The sequence below is a fragment of the Schistocerca gregaria genome, chromosome X (genome assembly GCF_023897955.1).
Source record: "Schistocerca gregaria isolate iqSchGreg1 chromosome X, iqSchGreg1.2, whole genome shotgun sequence".
NCBI classification, from domain to species: domain Eukaryota; kingdom Metazoa; phylum Arthropoda; class Insecta; order Orthoptera; family Acrididae; genus Schistocerca; species Schistocerca gregaria.
This window is the reverse complement of record NC_064931.1, coordinates 546,149,565-546,174,587: the sequence shown is the minus strand read 5'-3', so window position 1 is coordinate 546,174,587 and position 25,023 is coordinate 546,149,565. Positions and strand designations below refer to the sequence as shown.

The following is a 25,023-nucleotide window of genomic DNA, read 5'->3' as shown; positions in this document are numbered from 1 at the left end:
CTCCCATACTAACAAAGAAGGTATTTTGCATAGCTCTTACTGTAACTTTAAGAGGACAGTGGTAATTTCATTTTGGAACAGGATGGTGCTCCTCTCCACTTCTACAATGATGTTCACGAGTTCTTGGACACCAGTACCAGTGCTAAGATACTACAACACTGGATTAGCAGTGCAGCAGCTGGCAAACATGTTCTTCAGACCTGAAACCATGTCATTTTTACCTATGCATTACAGCAAAGACACGGTTTTCACACAACACTGACCACTTTTGATGACTATCAGGGAAGCTGTGATCAACATCAATGCGGACACTTTGGGATGAGAATGGGTCGAATTAGACTGTGGACTGGACTTGTGGCTAATGGTTCACATATTAAACATTTGTGAACATGGCACAACAAAATTTTTGAGTTGCTGGTTCCATACATATAATCATATAGTACCCCTAACCTCCCATTGAGTCCTATCCCCAGGAGGAAGGTGTTTACATGTGGGTACAGTGTACATCTGAATCATCACCTTCAAACAAACAAAAACCCATTGTTGACTATTGACTGTAAGTTTGAACAATAGGTTAGAGGATCATGTGTTGATGCTACACAACTCTCAAATTACCCTCAATCAGAATGAGAGGTCTCTGAGATCCATGCAGTCTACCAGTCCAAAACATGACTGACCTGTCTCCTTGCTGGGCCTGTGGGACTATATGCCAGAAATGTTTATTGGTAACTGTCTGCCTCCACACTCTTCTACAATGATTAACAGGTGTTACACACACACTGATTCAGTTTCCATTCCAAATGTTCCCTTGTATGCCTTCTTCATGCAGCACTTTTTGTGTGGGAGAGGGGAGGGGAGGGGAGGGGAGGGCAGGGGAGGGGAGGGAAATTTGTGCTGTTGTTCATACGCTGTGTGTTGTTTGGGTTGACACACCCTTTCCAGTTATCTCCAAAAATGTAGTGTGCAGTTATGCTGCATTATCCTCAGGGCATCTACAAGCCATAATTTGATGATAGTGGTCATCATCAGGTTGTGTGAAGCTGGGGTGATCAATATAAGGTAGATTTTCAATGTTTCACGTCCCCCGATAACAGATGAATGTTAGAATGATATGCTTTGTTGTATGCCAGTTTGACAGACAACTTCAGGTGCAGACAGCCCTTCTTGCTTTAAAGTGACTGAGAAGCTTATACCATATTTTTCATTTACACTAGGTGTATTTTGTACACATCTCTAGGCTGTATTTCACAATTTTTTTTTTTGAATTTGTCATTTCCCTTTTCATTTATCATTGAAGTTGTTTTCTAGTTTAAGATCTAAGGAACCAGGAATCACAGGATTTATATAATGATTTTGTATTTTTGATGTGTCTAGCAAAATACTGTTAATAGCAGTGCCACTGGTTTCTGGTTTCACATTGTAGGGGGAAGTTAATAGAAATAATCAGAAAACCATAATTGTTGGATTTCATAATTAGTAATCAGTCACTGGAAACTGCAGTGAGGTAGTCAACATGAAGTATCCACAGGGTGTAACGCTGTTAATGATGGCATGGAAAAGCCACACTTTTTCGTTTTCACTAATATATGAATAACAAGAATAAACTACTGTTACAAATTAGATCAGTAACTGTAATCTAAGACACTGATGGAAAGTAAAACAAAAACACTACTGTTGTTTTTGTAAATCACATTTTCTACTGAAGTGCTCAAATTCTTTTTTCCTGACATAGCTACAATCTGACATAGTGAAACAAATGTTTGGTACATCATCTTAAAAATTCTTGGCGTATAGGAAATGATTCCTTCTGCTATAAAACATTATTGTGATTAGCTGTTCATCTGTGACTGGAAAATGCAGGCTTCCACAAAACTCCACACAAAACTATCTAGATCATTCTTCCAAGTCACGTTAGGGAACCAATGCCCCCAATCAACTTACGTCAAATATTACCCGAATGTCAGGCTACAGTGCACAAAATACACCATTTAATAACAACCATTGCACAAACCAACATGAGCAACCCAGTCCAGTCCTCTCACTAAATAAACTTCTACCTGTTCACTGCTGACTGGCTGCAATTTATGGCCACTGCTCCACAAATATGTATTTTTACCTATCAATTATTATTGTTATTTTTTACCTATGGTTATTACAAAATTTTGCTCAGTTTAATGACAACTACTGACCTCAATACCAAGAGCCTTTATAAAGAATATTTCTTTTACTCTGTGATTGGTTTGGAAATGCAAGAATTGGTGAAGTGGCGTGTGAGAAAGTTCACCTCAACTGCAATGGGAAGTAAAAGAAGTGAAGTGACTGAAGTGGTGTGAGCTGGATGGTGGTAGTTTGTATGTGAGGAGAATGACATACCAATACTGTAAAGTAACTACAGAATAGTTACGCTGATGAGAAGAAAGCATTACGATCATATGCATTATAGCTGGTATGTCCATCTTTGTCATGGGTAACAGTGGCAACATGTTGTAGAATGGAAGCAATGAGGCCTGAGTATGTCGCTGTTGGGAGTTGGCATCGCACCTGCACACACAAGTCACCTAATTCCTGTACATTCCAGGGAGGGGGGCGATGAGCTCTGATGTCATGTTCAACCACATTCCAGATGTGTTCTATTGGGTTCAGATCTGGCAAATTGGGAGGCAGCACATCAACTGGAACTTGCCACTGTGTTCCTCAGACCACTCCATCACACTCCTGGCCTTATGACATGATGCATTATCTTGCTGAAAAATGCCACAACCATCGGAAAACATGATCGATAAAGGGGAGTTCATGGCCTACCAGCAGTGTATGATACTCCTTACCCATCATGGTGCCTTGCACGAGCTCCACTGGACCCATGGATGCTCACATGAATATTTCCACAGCATAATGGAGATGCCACCACCTTGCCTCTGTCCCACAGTACAGGTGTCAAGGAGCTGTTCCCCTGGAAGACGACGGATTCGCACCCTCTCATCATCATGATGAAAAAGGTATCAGTATTCATCAGACCACGCAATGCTCTGCCACTGCACCAACATCCAGCGCCAGTGGTCACGTGCCCATTTCACTAGTAGTTGCTGATGTCATGGTGTTAACATTGACACATGCATGGGTCATTGGATGTTGAGGCCCATCATTAGGAGTGTTTGTGCATTGTGAGTTCAGACACACTTGTACTCCACCCAACATTAAAGTCTGATGTTAGTCCCACCACAGCTCACTGCCTTTTCTGTTTCACCAATGTGCCCAGCCCACAACATCTGACATCTGTAATGAGGCATGCCTGCCTCATCTACATCTACATCTACATCTACATCTACATCTACATCTACATCTACATGACTACTCTGCAATTCACATTTAAGTGCTTGGCAGAGGGTTCATCGAACCACAATCATACTATCTCTCTACTATTCCACTCCCGAACAGCGAGCGGGAAAAACGAACACCTAAACCTTTCTGTTCGAGCTCTGATTTCTCTTATTTTATTTTGATGATCATTCCTACCTATGTAGGTTGGGCTCAACAAAATATTTTCGCATTCGGAAGAGAAAGTTGGTGACTGAAATTTCGTAAAAAGGTCTCGCCGCGACGAAAAACGTCTATGCTGTAATGACTTCCATCCCAACTCCTGTTTCATATCTGCCACACTCTCCCCCCTATAACGCGATAATACAAAACGAGCTGCCCTTTTTTGCACCCTTTCGATGTCCTCCGTCAATCCCACCTGGTAAGGATCCCACACCGCGCAGCAATATTCTAACAGAGGACGAACGAGTGTAGTGTAAGCTGTCTCTTTAGTGGACTTGTTGCATCTGCTAAGTGTCCTGCCAATGAAACGCAACCTTTGGCTCGCCTTCCCGACAATATTATCTATGTGGTCCTTCCAACTGAAGTTGTTCGTAATTTTAATACCCAGGTACTTAGTTGAATTGGCAGCCTTGAGAATTGTACTATTTATCGAGTAATCGAATTCCAACGAATTTCTTTTGGAACTCATGTGGATCATCTCACACTTTTCGTTATTTAGCATCAACTGCCACCTGACACACCATACAGCAATCTTTTCTAAATCGCTTTGCAGCTGATACTGGTCTTCGGATGACCTTACTAGACGGTAAATTACAGCATCATCTGCGAACAGTCTAAGAGAACTGCTCAGATTGTCACCCAGGTCATTTATATAGATCAGGAACAGTAGAGGTCCCAGGACGCTTCCCTGGGGAACACCTGATATCACTTTAGTTTTACTCGATGATTTGCCGTCTGTTACTACGAACTGCGACCTTCCTGACAGGAAATCACGAATCCAGTCGCACAACTGAGACGATACCCCATAGCTCCGCAACTTGATTAGAAGTCGCTTGTGAGGAACGGTGTCAAAAGCTTTCCGGAAATCTAGAAATACGGAATCAACTTGAGATCCCCTGTCGATAGCGGCCATTACTTCGTGCGAATAAAGAGCTAGCTGCGTTGCACAAGAGCGATGTTTTCTGAAGCCATGCTGATTACGTGTCAATAGATCGTTCCCTTCGAGGTGGTTCATAATGTTTGAATATAGTATATGCTCCAAAACCCTACTGCAAACCGAAGTCAATGATATAGGTCTGTAGTTAAATGGATTACTCCTACTACCCTTCTTGAACACTGGTGCGACCTGCGCAATTTTCCAATCTGTAGGTACAGATCTATCGGTGAGCGAGCGGTTGTATATGAGTGCTAAGTAGGGAGCTATAGTATCAGCGTAATCTGAAAGGAACCTAATCGGTATACAATCTGGACCTGAAGACTTGCCCGTGTCAAGCGATTTGAGTTGCTTCGCAACCCCTAAGGTATCTACTTCTAAGAAACTCATGCTAGCAGATGTTTAAAATTCTGGAATATTCCATTCGTCTTCCCTGGTGAAGGAATTTCGGAAAACTGTGTTCAATAACTCCGCTTTAGCGGCACAGTCGTTGATAACAGTACCATCGGCACTGCGCAGCGAAGGTATTGACTGCGTCTTGCCGCTTGTGTACTTTACATACGACCAGAATTTCTTCGGATTTTCTACCAAATTTCGAGACAATGTTTCGTTGTGGAACCTATTAAAGGCATCTCGCATCGAAGTACGTGCCAAATTTCGCGCGTCTGTAAATTTTAGCCCATCTTCGGGATTTCGCGTTCTTCTGAACTTCGCATGCTTTTTCCGTTGCCTCTGCAACAGCGTTCGGACCTTTTTTGTGTACCACGGGGGATCCGTTCCATCTCTTACCAATTTATGAGGTATGAATCTCTCAATTGCTGTTGCTACTATATCTTTGAATTTGAGCCACATCTTGTCTACATTCGCATAGTCAGTTCGGAAGGAATGGAAATTGTCTTTTAGGAAGGCTTCTAGTGGCACTTTATCCGCTTTTTTAAATAAAATTATTTTGCGTTTGTTTCTGATGGGTTTGGAAGAAATGGTATTGAGCCTAGCTACAATGACCTTGTGATCACTAATCCCTGTATCAGTCATGATGCTCTCTATCAGCTCTGGATTGTTTGTGGCCAAGAGGTCAAGTGTGTTTTCGCAACCATTTACAATTCGCGTGGGTTCGTGGACTAACTGCTCGAAATAATTTTCGGAGAATGCATTTAGGGCAATCTCAGAAGACGTTTTCTGCCTACCACCGGTTTTGAACAAGTATTTTTGCCAACATACCGAGGGTAGGTTGAAGTCCCCACCAACTATAACCGTATGAGTGGGGTATTTATTTGTTACATAACATCTGGATGTGATTTCACCTCGGTTTCACCACATGTTGAATGCACTCACCACAACACTCCTCGAACACCTGTCAAGTCATGCAGTTTCCAAAATGCTTGTGCTGAGCCTCCGGGCCATCACAACCTCGGTGAAAGTCAGATAGCTCACACATCTTCCCCATTCTACACATGAGTAGCATGTTTACCAATACTACAAGCACTGTGGATGAGTCTGGCTAGCAGTTGGTGATCATAATGTTCTGGCTGATCAGTGTATATTCATTGTAATCTGCTAATAAAATCTTCTTTGTACACTGAAATGTACAATAGTTTTCATGAGATGATAGAAGGTACATAATCACACTGTACTACATCATTAACTGGCATGTGTTTTTTCCCTTGTTTCAATTTATGATTTATCACTGACAGATATTGCAATACAGCCAAATGTGTACACTCTTCAATAGTTTTCAAATGCATTGATATGTCTCAGCTGTTTCTTTATTTTCAGCAAAGATTAGGTCACTAATACTAAGGTGATGACATTTCTGAATTTCAGTCAAACATGATTTTGATTATCTGATGAACAGGACAATTCATCTCTGAAATTGTGCCAACATTTAAAATTCCACAATCCATCAAGTGACTTTTGTAATGAAAATACTGCACTGAATATACTGACATCTACTATGAAGAGCACAATGGCTAATAACAACTACTTCATGTCATCTAGTGTGATTAGTTACAACTGTCTGAAACAGTTGGCAAGCCACAGTTGTTGATATGAGAGCAGAATTTAAGTTACAAGGAACAAGCAGTGTATTTGATAACAAAAGCTAGGCAAGCAGACTGAGGCACCTAATGTTTGTAGGACATTTTATCACTGCGTACTGGATCCATGTATCACTTTACGCAGGTCAGTTGATGATGGCCACATATTATTTGCAACCCTTGTTGCATCTCATATGTACATAGGATACATTTTGTTCAATGTTCATTTCCAAGGATTAAAAAGCTTTCGAAATTTTGTAGGCACTTGTCATAGCATGACACAATTTCTCTATGCCTTCTTCATAGAAGGTTGCTGGCTGTGTAATCAACCCATGTGGTAACATGTTCTTTCAGCTTGTCATCATTGTTGAAGTGTTGACCACCAAAGACCTTCCATAGCAAGGGCACTAAGTGTAAACTTACAGTTGTGCTTAATCTTCTCTTCAATTGTGTGAACCAGTTCATCAGTAACCACAGATAGGTGTCCACTTCGTTCTTCATCTTGCACTTGATCACTTCCTTCATTGAACAGTCTGACCCATCTTCTGACCATTGAATCACTCATAGCATTTTGTCCGTAAACCTCACAGATTTGCTGATGAATTTCCTTTGGTTTAACTCTTTTTGCATTTGGAAAATGAATCACAGACCTGATTCACACGCGGCGGCATTTTCAATTACGACTGACTTTATAAAAAAGCACTACAAAGCACATGTTGCCAGCAGCGATCTGAAAACAGCGTACATGTCTTCTCCTTGAGTCGTAGTAACTACCTCGCATGCTCGGAATTGCAATTGTAGCGCTGCCACGAATAGAAATAGAAACGGAACTTACTTTGTGGATGACCCTCGTATATTTAGCAATCCAAATAATGACTACTGTATTTATCCCAGACTTTCCATCCATCAAGTTAATGCCACAAAAACTGCTGAGATTCATGATATTTGTTATGTATGACATTAATTTACACAGTTAGTACAATGAAGCTCTGGTATAGTAACTACACATATTACAACAATATTTACATAGAAGACATCACATGTTTATGACAGAGAATACTTGTATCTATATTTTTTGCCCTTCCCCACTAGCAATTGAGTCATAGATGATGTACACAAAAATTGTTGTTAGTGTGCTTCTAAAAGTGTCCCATTCTCTCTATTTATCATTTTTATCTTTGCTCAGTACATAATTTGGGAGGTGATGATGTGTTTTGAGGATAAGCTGTGGATGGCAATGTCTTCTCTCTTGCAGTCAGCTGAGCATCTCTGTGAATCTCTTTTACTTACTGCAGAAAAGTCACGAATTACCAATGCGTTCTTCAAAGAATCAGTTTCTTTAGAATTTTTCATCTGATTAAGATCACAGACAGATGATCAATACTCAAAAATGGGTCAAATATTTATCTTTCAAACTGTTTTTTGTAGATATTCCCAAAGAATTCAGCAATATTTTCTTCGTGCATGATTGTTAATTTTAGTGACAAAAGTGCCAGAAAGTTAGCTTTGGCCTACTTCACATACTTCTGTCCATTAACATCAAACTGAATAAAATATTATGAATATGGCACACTTATACACAATATACGCTATCTGGTCAAGAGTATCCAGACACTCCTACGTAATGTGCAATGACCAGATGTCACTAGAGGTGAACCCACCAACATGAAAAGTGGGTAGCGCTGTGTTGTCATTAGAGAAGGAAAATTTGTTGGTCAGTTGATCTCAGTGACTTCGAATGTGGACGGGTCATTGGATGTCACCTGAGTAACAAATCCATCAGGGCCATTTAAGCCCTTCTAAAGCTGCCCATTTTGACTGTTGATAATGTGAGTGTGTAGTGGACACCTGATGGAACAACCACAGCTAAACCAAGAACAGACAGACCTCATGTACTGACGGACAGTGACTGTCGAGCACTGCGGAGGGTGGCTGTAAAAAAAGTCACAGGAAATCAGTGGAATGAATCACTCGTGTGTGACAAAGTGCTTATGTAGAGAAAAAATGTTTTGTGGGTTATAGTGCCCTTTATAAATTCTCACTCAGTTTCTTGATGGTCACTGCTGTCTTTTTCTAGGGAACCTTGTAAAAGACAGATCATATATGCAAACAAAGTAATCGAAATGAGGTAACACTCACTCAATAGGTATGCAACACACCTAATGTACAGGTAATGCTGTTATGATCTTAACCGGCCAAAGCAACTAGGAAAACTACAATATTCTGCCCTGACTTATGATAGCCTTTGGTAGTTTTACATCTCTGTAAGTGATGCTTGATGTGGTGTAAAGAGTGATGCCACTGAACAGAGGACAACTGGAAACAAGTGATTTGGAATGATGAATCATGCTATACCCTGTGGCATCAAGTGCTTAAGGAAACCTTAGATGTGAAAGGATATGAACACATTCTAAGCACTGCAAACTGCACGCAGTACAGGAACAGTTTGGATACAATAATTGATTGTATTAGCATGACAAAGCACCCAGTCATATAGCAGCATTTGTAAGGTAATTGTTTGTGGACGACAACATTCCTGAAATGGACTAGCCTGCCTATAGTCCCAACCTGAACCCAATGGTACTCAGCTCCAAACCCCAGTGACCACAATCACTATCTTCTCTGGTTTCAACTCTTAAGGAAGAATGGGCTGTCATTCCACCACAGATATTCAGACACTTCAGTGAAAGTGTACCCAGCATAGTTCAAGCCAACCAACACCAGACTCACTATACATTTACTCTACTATGAAGTTCATTTTGGGAACTAATCATAATTTGAAAATATAAACACCCATGAATTCAGAATATTTCTTTCATTTATTGATGCATTATTTCTCTCTCTCTCTCTCTCTCTCTCTCTCTCTCTCTCTCTCTCTCTCTCTCTCACACACACACACACACACACACACACACACACACACACACATTCTGAAGTGTCAGAGTAACTCCATACGGCTTGATTTTAACACTTAATACTTGTATAATCAACAAAGAACTAGTTCAGATTCCTAGGTATAAAATGCCATATCATTATACAGGGTGAATCACAAAAAACTTACACCTCAAATACTGCGGAAATGGAAATTGCTATTGATTTGCGGTTTTCACAGGATGGGTTTGCTATGTTAGCCACTGCACAGATTGTAACAATACTTAGAAAGTATATTTTTTGTGCAAACATGTTGTTGTTGTCTTGAGTCCAGAGACTGGTTTGATGCAGCTCTCCATGTTACTCTATCCTGTGCAAGCTTCTTCCTCTCCCAGTACCTACTGCAACCTACACCCTTCTGAATCTGTTTAATGTATTCATCTCTTGGTCTCCCTCTACAATTTTTACCCTCCATGCTGCCCTCCAATACTAAATTGGTGATGCCTTGATGCCTCAGAATATGTCCTACCAACCGATCCCTTCTTCAAGTCAAGTTGTGCCACAAATTTCTTTTCTCCCCAATTCTATTCAATACCTCCTCATCAGTCATGTGACCTACCCATCTAATCTTCAGCATTCTTGTGTAGCACCACATTTCGAAAGCTTCTATTCTCTCCTCGTCCACGTTTCACTTCCATACATGGCTACACTCCATACAAATACTTTCAGAAACGACTTCCTGACACTTAAATCTATGCTCAATGTTCACAAATTTCTCTTTTTCAGAAACGCTTTCCTTGCCATTGCCAGTCTACATTTTATAGCATCTCTACTTCGACCATCATCAGTTATTTTGCTTCCCAGATAGCCAAACTCGTGTACTACTTTAGGCGCCTCATTTCCTAATCTAATACCCTTAGTATCACCTGATTTAATTTGATTACATTCCATTATCCTCGTTTTGCTTTTTTTGATGTTCACCTTATATCCTCCTTTCAAGACACTGTCCATTCCATTCAGCTGCTCTTCCAAGTCCTTTGCTGTCTCTGACAGAATTACAATGTCATTGGCGAACCTCAGTTTTTATTTCTTCTCCATGGATTTTAATTCTTACTCCGAATTTTTCTTTTGTTTCCTTTACTGCTTGCTAAATGTACAGATTGAATAACATCGGTAGCAGGCCACAATCCTGTTTCACTCCCTTCCCAACCATTGCTTCCCTTTCATGCCCTCGACTCTTATAACTGCCATCTGGTTTCTGTACAAACTGTAAATAGCTTTCTGCTTCCTGTATTTTACCCCTGCCACCTTCATAATTTGAAAGAGAGTAATCCAGTCAACATTGTCAAAAGCTTTCTCTAAGTCTACAAATGCTATAAACGTAGGTATGCCTTTCCTTAATCTGTTTTCTAAGATAAGTCGAAGGGTCAGTATTGCTTCACGTGTTCCAACATTTCTACGGAATCCAAACTGATCTTCCCCGAGGTTGGCTTCTACCAGTTTTTCCATTCGTCTGTAAAGAATTTGTGTTAGTATTTTGCAGTCATGGCTTATTAAACTGATAGTTCGGTAATTTTCAAATCTGTCAACACCTGCTTTCTTTGGGATTGGAATTATTATATTCTTCTTGAAGTCTGAGGGTATTTCGCCTGTCTCATACATCTTGCTCACCAGATGGTAGAGTTTTGTCAGGGCTGGTTCTCCCAAGGCTATCAGTAGTTCTAATGGAATGTTGTCTACTCCGGGGGCCTTGTTTCGACTTAGGTCTTTCAGTGCTCTGTCAAACTCTTCACGCAGTATCATATCTCCGAATTCATCTTCATCTACATCCTCTTCCATTAGCATAATATTGTCCTCAAGAACATCGCCCTTGCATTGACCTCTATATACTCCTTCCACCTTTCTGCTTTCCCTTCATTGCTTAGAACTGGGTTTCCATCTGAGTTCTTGATATTCATGCAAGTGGTTCTCTTTTCTCCAAAGGTCTCTCTAATTTTCCTGTAAGCAGTATCTATCTCACCCCTAGTGACATACACCTCTACATCCTTACATTTGTCCTTTAGCCATCCCTGCTTAGCCATTTTGCACTTCCTATCGCTCTCATTTTTGAGACGTTTGTATTCCTCTTTGCCTGCTTCATTTACTGCATTTGTATATTTTCTCCTTTCATCAATTAAATTCAATATCTCTTCTATTACCCAAGGATTTCTATTAGCCCTCGTCACATACACTTGGTTAAAATATCTATTGAAATTAACAAACTAAAAGTAAGGTGAATTAGAATGTCACTGGTGTTTGTTGTAGGTTTCCAGTGCGAGTCATTTACAAGATATCGCATTTTGAATGTGTCGTTCAACATGCGTAGTTGTTAGGTACGATGATGTTATATTTGCTTACAATGATCTTGTGTGTTTCTTGACTGCATTGTGACTTGCTAGTCAGTCAGTGTGCGACAATCCAAGTACCAGGACAATAGGATTTACCAACGCAGAAAAATCCAACATTCTCATGGTGTATGAAGAGTGTAAGAAGAATACAGTTCACTGCTGCATGGTGCATATGGCAAGATATCCCAACAGATGTCAATCACCTCAGCAATTAGTTATCAACCTCTTCAACAATTTACATGTAAGTGGTAGTGTAATAGCTAGACAACATAACAAAAGGAAAGAAGTGATGACAGAAGAGATGGAAATTAACATTCTTGCTGCAGTTGGAGTTGTTTTGAATGTTAGCACCCACACAATCACATGAGGAAGTAGCACAAGCCAGGCAAGTGTGTTACTTATTCTCCACTGACGTAGGTTCCATCCCTGTCATGACTGTCTCCATCAAGAGCTGCATGGAAATGATTAAGAGAATTTTGTTAACTTCTGTAAATGTGTGTTAAGACAGGATACTCCAGGTGTATCATGTATCTTGTTTAGTGATGAATCCACATTTACCAATCATGGCCACGTAAACCACCGAAACATGTACTATTGGTCTGTTGACATCCTTGTTGGCTTTGTCAGTATCCATGGAGTGTAACTGTGTAGGGTGGGATAGTGAACCATCAGCTCGTAGGATCGTTTTTCATAGGTAGAGCACTGAATGCGCACAAGTATTGTAGTCTCCTAACAGACCATCTTCCACAGATACTAGAAGACATTCCTCTGCAGACTAGGAAGAACCTATGGTACCAACATGATGACTGTTCAGCCCATAGTGCATGAAGTACTGGAGCATGTCTTCACAAATTGTTTCCAAATTGCTGGATTTGGTGCAGAGTGCCTGTACCTTGGCCGGCCCATTCCCCAGATCTGACACCTCTGGACTTTTTTCTGTGGGGAAAGTTGAAAGACATTGTCTACAGGGACAAACCAAATACACCCAAAGATATGTGATGACATGTTACTGCAGCCCGCTCGGACATCTCCTCTGAAATGCTAGCACGAGTGCAGCAGTCATTCCATACCAGACTGGAAGTGCGTATTGCCATTGCCGTGGTCATTTTGAAACAACCTGGTCAGAATCCACATAACTAGTGTATGCACTTGTGTTCTTTAGTGTATGCTACCACACGTACTGTACAAGTGTTGGTATGGGGACTTTCTAAAATTGATATCTCGTAAACAACACACACTAGTATTCTGTAACAAACACCACTGGCATTCTAATTTGCTCTAATTTTAGTCTGTTAATGACAATAGGCATTGTTCCATTTTAAAAAGTGTATGTTTGCACAACAAACACACTTTTCAAGTATGTAATAATACTGTAATAAATCTGTTTATTGGCTATCAATATGAACCCCTGACTACCAATCCATTCTTTGAAAACCACACATTAATAGCACTTTCCACTTCCACAATATTTGTGGAGCAAGTCTTAGGTGATACACCCTGTATATAACAAGAAAAATCATTATCAATCCCTGTGGTACACCTGAAGATGCTATTTAGTTCTGTGCAAAACCTGGATTTCTTAATGTGACTTTGTATTCTGTTAGTTAGATACTGTTAAGGTATAGTGTTACAGGATCCCACTGCATACAGCATCACCTGCCACAGAAGGATAGATGAAAATTTCAGTGATGGAATAAATAAAAAATTACAAAAATCACAATGTCATCTTGTATGGATTCTGATGACAGCTGATGGGAGGGGTGGGGTGGGGGGGGGGGGGGAGGGGGCTCCTACTTTTTCTTGAAAAATGTCCTCAGTTGTCCTCTTTAGGCTGAAAAACACTATTCCAGTCCTACTATTGAGGAAAAATTCCTGGTAATATTAAGAACTAAACATAGGCACTCCATGTGCCAGTCAGATAAGCCCAGTGGGCACAAGAGAAGGAATTAGCTATGATCTTCTTGGAGAACACAATCTGCCATCCTACCGGTTACAGTAAAACATGAAAACCCTAAATCATGTAGTGAAAGTGAGGATTTGAACCTACTCTTGCCAAATACATGTCAAAACCCTTAATCATAACAGGTAAAAACCTTTGGCATCACTTTAGAAAAGAATTCAATCTTGGTGGAATGCACAAATTGCATACCAAAGCAGATTATCTCCTATTTCTTTATTTTAAACAAAACAAAAAGGCAACATCAGTTGTTAAACCGAGCCTTGTGCAGTTTACAGTCTTATTGTACTGTTCCTAATGCGATATAGTTTCAACAGGCACAGTTAAGATTGCTCAGGACAGTCATTCACAATATTAATATGATACGGACATGACAGAGACGTGAAGTAACTAAACTATGCTTTGTCTTCTTTACCACTTTTTCAGCTCACATATCAAATATCTATAATCTTACCTGGTTTAGAATACCCAGTACTTGCCAATATTAATCGATAAAAGATAACTTTATGACTGTTATAATCAACAACTGTGATAAAACGTATGCTTAACTTGCAACATTTGCTATCCATTGTTATACTTGAGAAGTAAGAAAACTAGGCCATTTTCTATATGATATGAACAGCCACCACCAACCTGTGTAAAACATAATTTCAATTCATACATTATTTTACTCCAGTATTCTTTCCTGCTTTTATAGTTTCTCTGGTATCTTCACATATGCAAAATCTTGAGGAATGACAAAACATATAGGGTTAAGTATGTCAACCAAGTTTGTAATTTTCTTACTCTTTCAAAACATATCATGTAGAGAGCAATATTTGCAGGAGAGCTACTTGACTTTGCAGATTAGGAGAGAAGGCACTATAGGCAAAAATGACCTGGCACTTTATATGGTGAGTGCTGGCAGCACATGTAAATGCTCAAATACCTACTCTCACAGAACAAGCGGCATATGAAACACACGCACATTTGAGTTTCTACAGCAGCAAAAGTGAAAGATGGTGGTAACAACTGCTTCAATGATTTTACAGTCAAAACTAAAATTTTGTAACAAATTACAAAATACTATTACACAATCCTACAGTGAACAATACTGTTTGCTGACTCGGTTTCACACTTAGTGGAAACAAATCAATACTGACTGATTTCTAGCAATTCCTCTGCTCCCACCATCCCCTGTGCAATGAACTAAATTATATTATGTGTACAGTACTTGTAGACCAAAGCTGTGAGATAGGCCACAAAGTTTGCCTGTATAGTTGAGCTGACATATGCATTGCCCACAAATGGTAACTATGAGGATCACGTCCTGGTCCAGTACAATGTCCTAATGTGTCAAAAGTTTTACAGTATTACTTAAAGAAAAAAAAAGCTACAGATGAACTACAAATTTTGTTTGTTTCATACTGCACATTGGTGGTGTTATTATTAGATTTTTACTTTTTTGGACAATGATTATTCAATATATCACCAATCTGCAAATAATCAGTACAAGGTTGAATAGGTAAGTGTGTATGACTGCAGTGGATTATAGGCAGCCACAAAAGTTGATCTTAACTTTCCTTTTTACTCTTAGCACTGCAATAACTACAGTTTCCAATTACATACAATGAATGACACAGAAAAATGCATTCTGTACTAGTTTATTTTCTTTGTTACTTAGAGTTGGGACATTTTTTGCTATAATTTGTAGCATTACATATTCATTGTGTGAGTTTCACTCTAGTCTCAAAATTTTACATAAACTAGCAAAAATGTACACTTTACACTCATTCAAATAATATTGTTAGACATTTGAGACCACCCTATTTTAGGTATCTAACCACAATGATGAACAATAAATCAAGCAAATATCAGGTCATATCTTTAAAAATTATGATAGCTGTATTGTTAAGATGTCAATTGTATGTAATGAACACGATGTATTTTTAAAGTAAAAACTTACGAAAGGATAAATCAATCAGCAAATTATTGAATTTTGCCATTGCTTTGAGAGCCTACATTAAATGAACATCACAATGGACATTGTTACAAGAAAGATAATTCTGATAAGGGTACTTACATCATCCATTCCAAAGCTAAAATTGACTGCTGTTTTTATCAGCAGTGTCCCAGCAAATGGCAGGAGAAACACCAGAAACAACCTTAATAAGGAACCAGTATTTATCAAATGGTCTATATTGACATGCTTAACTGTCAATACCACCGAAATCAATAGGCAGGTTAGCAGTGAACAGATCAGAAATTTATTTCCAAATAAGGAAAGTATAGCAAGGGAGAGACCCAGCTGTGGACAGAACAGAAAATGGCCAGAGTTAACATAACACAACCAAAACACAGTGTGCTAAATTAGGTTCTGTTCAGTTTGAAATTCCTGATAACAACAAACCTATGTCCATGCACACATATAAGGGATTCAGTTTCTATATTAAAAAGATAACAAATTAAAAACAAACTTTTGTAATGCAACTGATAATAACTTAGACTCCTCGCACAACAAATTACATAAATGTTCAGCACTTATCAGCCTACAAAAGCCATACTGTGAATGCAACAATTGTCCTCTAGTATATTCTGCTGGTTTCACAATCAGCCAAAAGTGTGATACAATCATAAACTTTATCACCTATTTAATATTTGTCTTGGTTATCCATGCTATATGTTGAGAATTTTGCCTCAAAATCTTTATAATGAATAAACTATACATAATTGTGTGGCCCATAAATTTTATTGATTTGTTCAAATTCATGTTTCAAAAAGTTCATTTTGTTTTTCCATTAATCCACTACAGCCCAGTCACCATGACTGTACAAAAGAAAAATACAAATGAGTGTAGTGACATTTTTAACGTGAATTTGGAGCATTAATTATTATTAGTCATTTCAGCTTTTAACAGCTACTGGCAAAGTTGGAGAGTATAGCAGCAGACAACTATAGCAATTTTTTATTACTGACTGGATTTGTGGGAAAGTTTCAGATGTTTGACAATCTTATAGCAAAGGAAATACATAGTCAGGTGCAAGAACTTGCCTTGCAGCTGGTAAGTGTGCATATAGATGATTATTATGACAATGAATAGAATGTGATAATATGAAACAGTATCAGCTACAGCAAAGGAAGAGAAATAATGGTGAAAAATATTTGTTCTACTTATTTTCTGCTACTTACATGCAACCTGTGAGCCAGTGGTGAAACAGTAACAGTAGTAGTAGTAGTAATAGTACACATGTGGCTGAAACACCACTAAAGCAACTGATAAGGTAACCAGTAAAGAGGAATCTCATTAAAAGCTTTCCTCCTATCAAATTTGAGGGGGTTCAAACACACAATATAACTTGGCCATTTTGCAGGGGATACTGGGACCATAAGTTCACAACAGCTGGTTGGTTGGTTGATTTGGGGGAGGGGATCAAACAGTGAGGTCACCGGTCCCAACAGATTAGGGAAGGATATGGAAGGAAGTCAGCCATGCCCTTTCAAAAAACCATCCAGGTATTTGTCTGAAGTTATTTAAGGAAATCACGAAACACCTATATCAGAATGGCAGGACACAGATTTGAAATGTTGTCCTTCTGAATATGAGACCAGTTGGTTAACCACTGCCCCACCTCTCTCTGTCACAACAGCTGTCTAGCTTCATGGCTACTGCTGCCTGTTCTCACAGGGCACACAGAACACAGTAATCAACATTGCATTCACAACTGTCCTGCCTACTACAATGCTACCGAATATTGTACTGTTTACTAGCTAGAGCTGCCAGTGCAGAGAAACATTCCATATTGCCCAAAGTCATTCAACTTCCATCAATTCCTTCACTCTAAAAAAAGAGCTAAGATAAATTGTGCATACAGTAATATGTCAAAATTTTGACATTTCTCTTATACTTGCATTCATCTTTCATTTCTGAGTCTGATTAGCTATTTTCTTGTAAAGACCCTTTAATGTATCTTATTTCATGGGTAAAATACTTTATCTTCTTTTCCTGAATGGCTGATCTAAATATTCTACCATTTAACACTTTTATTTGCAATATTGCTTTTCTATCCAATTCCTTCAAAAATCAGATTTCCATGAATGCAATTTGCTTTGCTTATATCCTTACCAGTATTTTGTGCAAAACATTCTGTTTAGTTAACTGAAGGTATTATATCCTTCCAACACTTTTCTGCTGATCTTTGGACATCTGTAGTCAATCACTGCTCAAAGAAACTTACTTTTTAACATCTCCTTGTGACTCTCACAACCAAAGATAAGTGATGACTATTAAAGCAGCTGCCAAAGCACTAGTTATTCTTTATTTAAAAAAACAGGACCAGAGTCAATCAAATGTATTAGCATTTTCAAGTAAGACCAATTAAATGTTTATCTGATTGAAGATATACTTAAATAAGGCCAACATGGATCACGTTTTCTAAATAAAATATCTTACAACTGCCGGTGCAACTATTGTGATCAACTTAATTTTGTCACTCTTCATACAGCCTTCAGGTGACCATTCCCCGTACAAGGTCTGATCAAAAAATTCCAGAACTTGGGCCACAAAATTTTTCTACACTTACCATTTACTTATTGTGCATGGTCTCCTTCGGTACACTCTCCTCTAAAATTGATACACTGCTCCCAATACTGTTCCACTTCTGGACGCAGCCTTGGTAGGCCTCTTTCTGGATCACGCGAAGTGCCATCTGCAAATTTTCTTTGATGTCGTCTATTTTTGCAAATCTTCAACCTATCAACAAACTTTTTTAACTTTGGAAAGAAAAAAGTCTACAGGGGCCAGGTCTTGGGAGTATGGAGGATGAGGCAGTACAGTGATTTCATTTTTTGTGCAATAGTCACACACTAACATGCATGAATGTGCAGGTGCATTATCGTGATCCAAGAGCCATGAATTGTTTTGCCACATTTCAGGCCCTTTTCTTCTCAAATTTTCTCATGGACATTGCAACACAACCTGATAGTACTGTCGATTAACAGTTGGTCCCTGTGGCACGAATTCATAATGAACTAATCCTTCAATGTCAAAGAAATTTGACCTGACTGATGAGCGTTTTTTGGTCTTGGAGAACCTTTCCCAACCCACTGTGAAGATTGAACCTTGGTCTCAACATCATAGCCATAGACCCACACCTCATCACCAGTTATGATTCTCTTAAGGAACATCTCATTCTCATTTGCACAATCCAAAAGCTCTTTCACAGATTGCAAGGCGAAAGTCTTTCTGGTCTTGACTCATCAGCTGTAGGGCAAACTGAGCGGCAACACGATGCATTCCAAGATGCTGTGTCAGAATTTCTGATATGATCCAGCTGACATGTTAACATTCTTCTGCAATCTCTCATACACAGTCTTCAACTGGCATGCACAATTTTGTTGACGTTCATGACCCACTGTGAAGATTGAGCCTTGGTCTCAACATCATAGCCATAGACCCACACCTCATCACCAGTTATGATTCTCTTAAGGAACATCTCATTCTCATTTGCACAATCCAAAAGCTCTTTCACAGATTGCAAGGCGAAAGTCTTTCTGGTCTTGACTCATCAGCTGTAGGGCAAACTTGGCGGCAACTCAATGCATTCCAAGACGCTGTGTCAGAATTTCTGATATGTTCCAGCTGAAATGTTAACATTCTTCTGCAATCTCTCAGATACAGTCTTCAACTGGCACACACAATTTTGTTGACGTTCCTGATATGAGTGACGTTGAAGGGAATCCTGAACAAGGGCCATCTTTAACTTCTGTCCCGCCATTTTTAAACCATGTGAACCATTCGTAATACTGAGTATGGCTTAAGCACTCATCACTGTAGGCTTCCTGCATCATTTGGTGTGTTCCTTAAAGGTTTTCTTGAGTTTCGTGCAAAATTTAATGTACAGAAATTTGCAAACTGTGCAACACAAAGTTCTACTCAATACAGCACAAAACAGTAGCTAGCTGACATACAACAATGAAACTTTCGGCAGTTACACATTAAGCACAGGCATGTGCAAGGATGCCAACTGCTCCAACACACCATTGGTGCAAAATTATGAATGATCCATAATCTTTTGAACAGACCTTGTATTCGTGAATTAAGCCTCCTTTGCAAATGTTTCCCTTTGGATCACATTTTCTTGCTGTCTTTACATGATTGTTACATAATTTGTCACATTTATTGAACTATAATCTGTTCATCATAAGAATAAACCTTATGTAAACATTGCACTATGTATTGTTCTGTGTTTGCTGAAACCTCATTGGATTTCCGTTTCACGTGGGACTGCAGCCAAGCTGTCTATATTACTGTCAAGTGTGATAATAAGGATACGTTTTTTGTTGTGCTTTATGTGCACATCAACTTAGTGATAATACGGGACACAACTTTACTGGTGCATTTAACTTAGATTGCACTGGCCAGTCACCTGTTACAGCTAGCCTGCAGTGATGTGGCCAGCTGCAGTTCACACGCAAAAAGAGATGAGCAGAGGAGCAATACAGGTTTGAATGTCATTTAATTTTTAAACAGAATGAAATAACACACTGCAAATCTTCCACAATATGCTTCTTAGATGACCAGACGAAAACAGCAACATGTTATTGTTTTTAGCAAACACACTATAGTAATTAAAAACAAGAATGATTTCACGGTATAGTTAAATATTGAAGCCACTGAACGTATTTACTTACAGTCAGTCGTCTGGTAATCTCTTAGCTCCTTCCTTATCCGAATCTGAGCAACACATTTCAGTTCTGGATGTGTCACTTACTACATTGATAATGAGCCTATCAACAACAGAATCTGCTAAGCCAATGAGGCGCAGCATTCTCTCTTTTTTTTTTTTATGGCGAGCCATTCTACATCCCGCCAGCACTCGGCAGTGACATGTGAAAAAGCTGCGTGCATTAGTTCCAGTACATATGCCACCTTAACAGTCTTGTTACTTCTCGGGCCAAATCCTGTAGCTTGGCTCCAGATCAGTTCTGTTGGGTTCATATTGTAATGGTACAGCAGTAAATATAAAAATCAACCATTTGTATGATGTGGTTGATGCTGTGAAAATGATTGTTTTTTATGTTTCTGCTATACTTATCCACCTCTATGGTATAAAACGATTGACACAGTCCAAATAAAGAGGATTTAGTTTTTCATTTTTGCCTTGAAAATTAAATTCTTATGTTTTTTTTATTTAAACAACATTTATAAACAGCCTTTCATAAAACATTGATAATTACGAATTTGTATTTGAAATGGAAACAGGAATCCCGCGTCGAACATGTGATTAGAAACAGGATGACGTGCATTATTCATAAAAAATAATGATGAGCTTTGTAATTATGAGCTGTAGGTATTTCAAATTGAAGGAGAAAAATATATAATGTTGGGGAGATTTGAACCACTGCAAGAACAACTGCATCTATATCATTCAATTACACTACTGAATTCGCTACATGACCAACGTGAGCATGTGTCTCATACTGCAGTATATACAACACTGGGAAAACTTCAAAGCCGATTATCCAATACGGCGGCCGAACTCCTGAGGAGATATCCCGGCCAATAAATGCCACACAATCATTTCATTGTTCCGTAAATTTACAAAAAACACTAAGAACTGCCTATTTCTCAGCATGTTCCATGCGCGTGTTTCACTATGGAAAAGAAAGAAGCCCCAGTCAGTTTTGTACTGTGCATTGACAGCATGACAATCAGAGCAAAATGCTGCAGAGGCTGTGACTGTACATGAATTTTTAAATAAAAGCTATGTAGCTAAAGCATTATTAAGGAAAACGATGGCTGTTAATACATTTGAATATCTTAAAATTTCATTTAACGTAACTTAGTAATAAGATATCTAATACAAAAGTAGGACCTACTTCCAAGAGCATAACACCACCAGTGTACGTGTGCTATGGCTTCTGACCAATCATCATGTTTGTGTTTGTTTACATCAGGTTTATTATTACAATGAATGGATTATACTTCATAGCCTTCACAGTCTTTCTCATACGCTATTTTTAATCCCTCCTGTATTGTTCAAAATCAACCCACTTCTGCTTTACTGTTATTATTTAATGCCTGAATTAGCTGCTTAGAGATTTTTAACGTTTCCTCCTTCAGTGAATGCTCTTTTTCTTGGTCCTTTTACTGTAGAGGACTTTAAATTATCTATTCAGCAGAAGTGTCAATCAACTAATTCCTTTCACATATTTCTCTCAATGGCCTTTAACACTGTTGGCTATCCCCTGCTTAAATTCATAAGATTCTTCTAATAGCATAGTTATAGCCTTCATAATGCATCCTCAACTTTGGCTAATGTTTCCTTTATGTTCCCCTAGTGATTTCCTTAATATTTCCAATTTTCACTCAGGTTTCTTATACTAATAGCTGAAAATTTACTCTTCTGAAATTTTTAGAGATTCTAATAAGTGCTACAATGTGAACCCATACCATACTTGGCTAAAGAGACTGTTTTAGCAGTTGTTTTCAAGACTAATGGTTGCCATCCTGACTTTACATCAACCCTAAAAAATCATACTGATGCATAAGAAAATATCTTCCTACTCCCTATTTCTTTTACTACAACAGATTGTTGGGTTTGTTGCTCAGCTTTTACTGAGACCACATATCCTTGACTAACTTTTAAATCATTCACTTCATCCTGTTCACAGCAGATCTAGAATTCAACTATTACAGAGTCATCCTCAATGCTCACGGTCATCAGCGCCCAAGCACATAAAAACAGGAACACATGCAGTGAAGGGCCTAAGACGAACAGCGATAAAGGAGAATGGCTAAAAGACGCAGACCTGACGCAGTTCCAAATCCCCACATACAGAGGCAAAACAAGAGGAGAAATAACACACTAAAAAAGGAAAGTAAACACAAGGAAAAGAAAACAGAAACCGAAGGGAAACAAGGAGGTAATCGTGACTGGCGGACCTCTTACCTAAAACCTGGGTGAGCCAGTCACCCAGCAGTACATTAAAACCCTCTCCCTAAAATCCGAGGCAACAAATTGGACGGGACACAAAACCGTAAGACCTTAACCACAGTCGTTGCGTCGTCTTGCAAAATAGAGGGCAAATCCGGTGGCAAAGAAACCACCGCCCTCTGGTCAGAGAATAAAAGACAGTCAAGTAAAATGTGGCGGACAGTAATCTGGACGCCACAGGCACTGCAGATTGGGGGGTCCTCCCGCTGGAGTAAAAAACCATGCGTTAAGGGACTGTGCCCGATGCGGAAGCAAGTGAGGAGAACCTCATCCCGCCTGCATGACTGGTAGGACATACGCCATGGCCGCATAGTGGCCTTTACCAGACGCAGCTTATTGTCACCAACTGCCAGCCACTCCTCTTCCCATTGACGCATAACACAAAAACGCAAAAGGGAGGTAACAGCATGGAGGGGGACGGCATATTCAACAACGTGAGGGAGGGAACATGCATCTTTGGCAGCCACGTCCACCAGTTCGTTTCCCCTAATACCCACGTGCCCCGGCACCCAGCAGAAAGAAACCTCCTTCCCCTGCCATTGCAGGTGGAGTAGGGCATCATGGATGTTCTGGATGACCGTATCCGCTGGGTACAAGTGTTGCACAGTCTGAAGGGTGTTGCATGGTCTGAAGGGCACTCAGGGAGTCAGAACAGATGAGGAACTTAAGACTGGGAACACATCTCATCTGCTCCAATGCCCGCAAGATTGCAAACAATTCGGCATCAAAGATGGTAAACGCCGCAGGAAGCCTTAACTTGACGACTCAATCAGGGAAAACAACAGCACAACAAACAGAGTCCCCCCGTTTAGAGCCATCCGTAAATACAGGTACATGGTCCGGATGCTGGTTTAAAATATTGTAAAATAAGGAGGTAAAAACAAACGCTGGAGTGCAGCTCCTCTGGTACTCCGACACGTCTAGAAGGATGCGGGCCTCTGGAGAAACCAAGGAGGCAGGTGAGTAAAACCTTGTCGTTGGGGGGCCACACGCTCCACACCAAGGGACTCAAGCAAATGCTTGGCACGAATCCCAAATGGTCTTGTTGCCCTGGGACAACTGGAAAAAGAGACGTTCCATAGCCGGTCGGGCAATTGTAGGGTACGCAGGGGAGGTAGGACAGGCAAAGAAATGACACACCCGTCGCACCATGAGGAGTTTCAGCCGGATGGCGAGCGGCGGTTCCCCTGCCTCAGCACACAGGCTGGGGATGGGACTGAAGGCACCAGTGGCCAGCCTGATACCCTCATGGTGTACTGCGTCAAGGATCTTCAGATACGAAGGCCTTGCTGACCCATACACGGTGCAAGCATAGTCAAGACGCGATCGGACGAAAGCCCTATAAAAGTGCAGCAGACGTGCCCGACCTGCACCCTAGGACCGGTGGCTCAGACACTTCAAAATATTCAGTGCCTTCAGGGCCCACACATTGAGGTCTTTAAGGTGAGGCAACCATGACAACTTGGAATCAAAAGTGAGGCCCAGGAACTTCACAGTGTCTCTAAAAGGAAGAACGGTGTCCCTCAGACGCAATTCAGGGGAGGTAAAAGGACGCCGAGAACGATTAAAATGAACACACACAGATTTGTCTGCAGAAAAGGTAAAACCCGTCTTTGCAGTCCATGTCTCTAAGCGCTTTATCATAAACTGCAACTGCCGACTAGCAGTGACAAGACTGGAGGAAGAACAGAAAACAGCAAAATCGTCCACAAACAAGGAGCATTGGGCAGGACTCCGGATAGTGGACGTGATACTGTTAATAGCGACGGCAAAGAGGGTGGCACTTAAAACGCTGCCCTGAGGAACACCATTCTCCTGCACGTACAAATCAGATAGCACATTAACAACCCGATACCGAAAGAGGCGGTGAGAAAGAAAGGACTGAATGAAGATGGGGAGACGGCCACGAAAGCCCCACTCATGGAGTTAATTGAGTATAAGGCGACGCCAAGTAGTGTCATATGCCTTATTAAAGTCAAAGAAGACACCTAGACAATGCTGGTTACGTAGGAAGGCTTGCTGGATGGCGGCCTCAAGCAGGGTCAAGTTGTCTATAGTGGAGCGACGTCTCCGAAAGCCACACTGAGAGGGGCCAAGGAGCTGCCTGGTCTCGAGCAGCCAAACCAGGCGACGGTTGACCATGCGTACCAACGTCTTCCCAACACAGCTCGTCAAAGCAATACTTCGATAACTACTGGGATGCGTTCGGTCCTTCCCTGGTTTCAGGAGGGGACTCAAAATCGCCTCCCTCCACGAGTCAGGGTACGTGCCAGATAAACATACCATATTAAAACAGTTCAGGAGAACTTCCTTAGATGGCAGCAAC

The 25,023-nt window shown here is 40.1% G+C and overlaps 1 protein-coding gene across 1 annotated transcript in view; it reads right to left on the bottom strand.

The window, feature by feature from the left end:
• LOC126298788 (probable C-mannosyltransferase DPY19L1) overlaps window positions 1–25,023 on the bottom strand; it is a 215,761-nt gene that overhangs the window by 79,450 nt on the left and 111,288 nt on the right. The window contains exon 8 of the mRNA XM_049990249.1: window positions 15,785–16,009. Coding sequence (XP_049846206.1) covers window positions 15,785–16,009 — 225 coding nt within the window. The remainder of the gene's footprint in view (window positions 1–15,784; window positions 16,010–25,023) is intronic.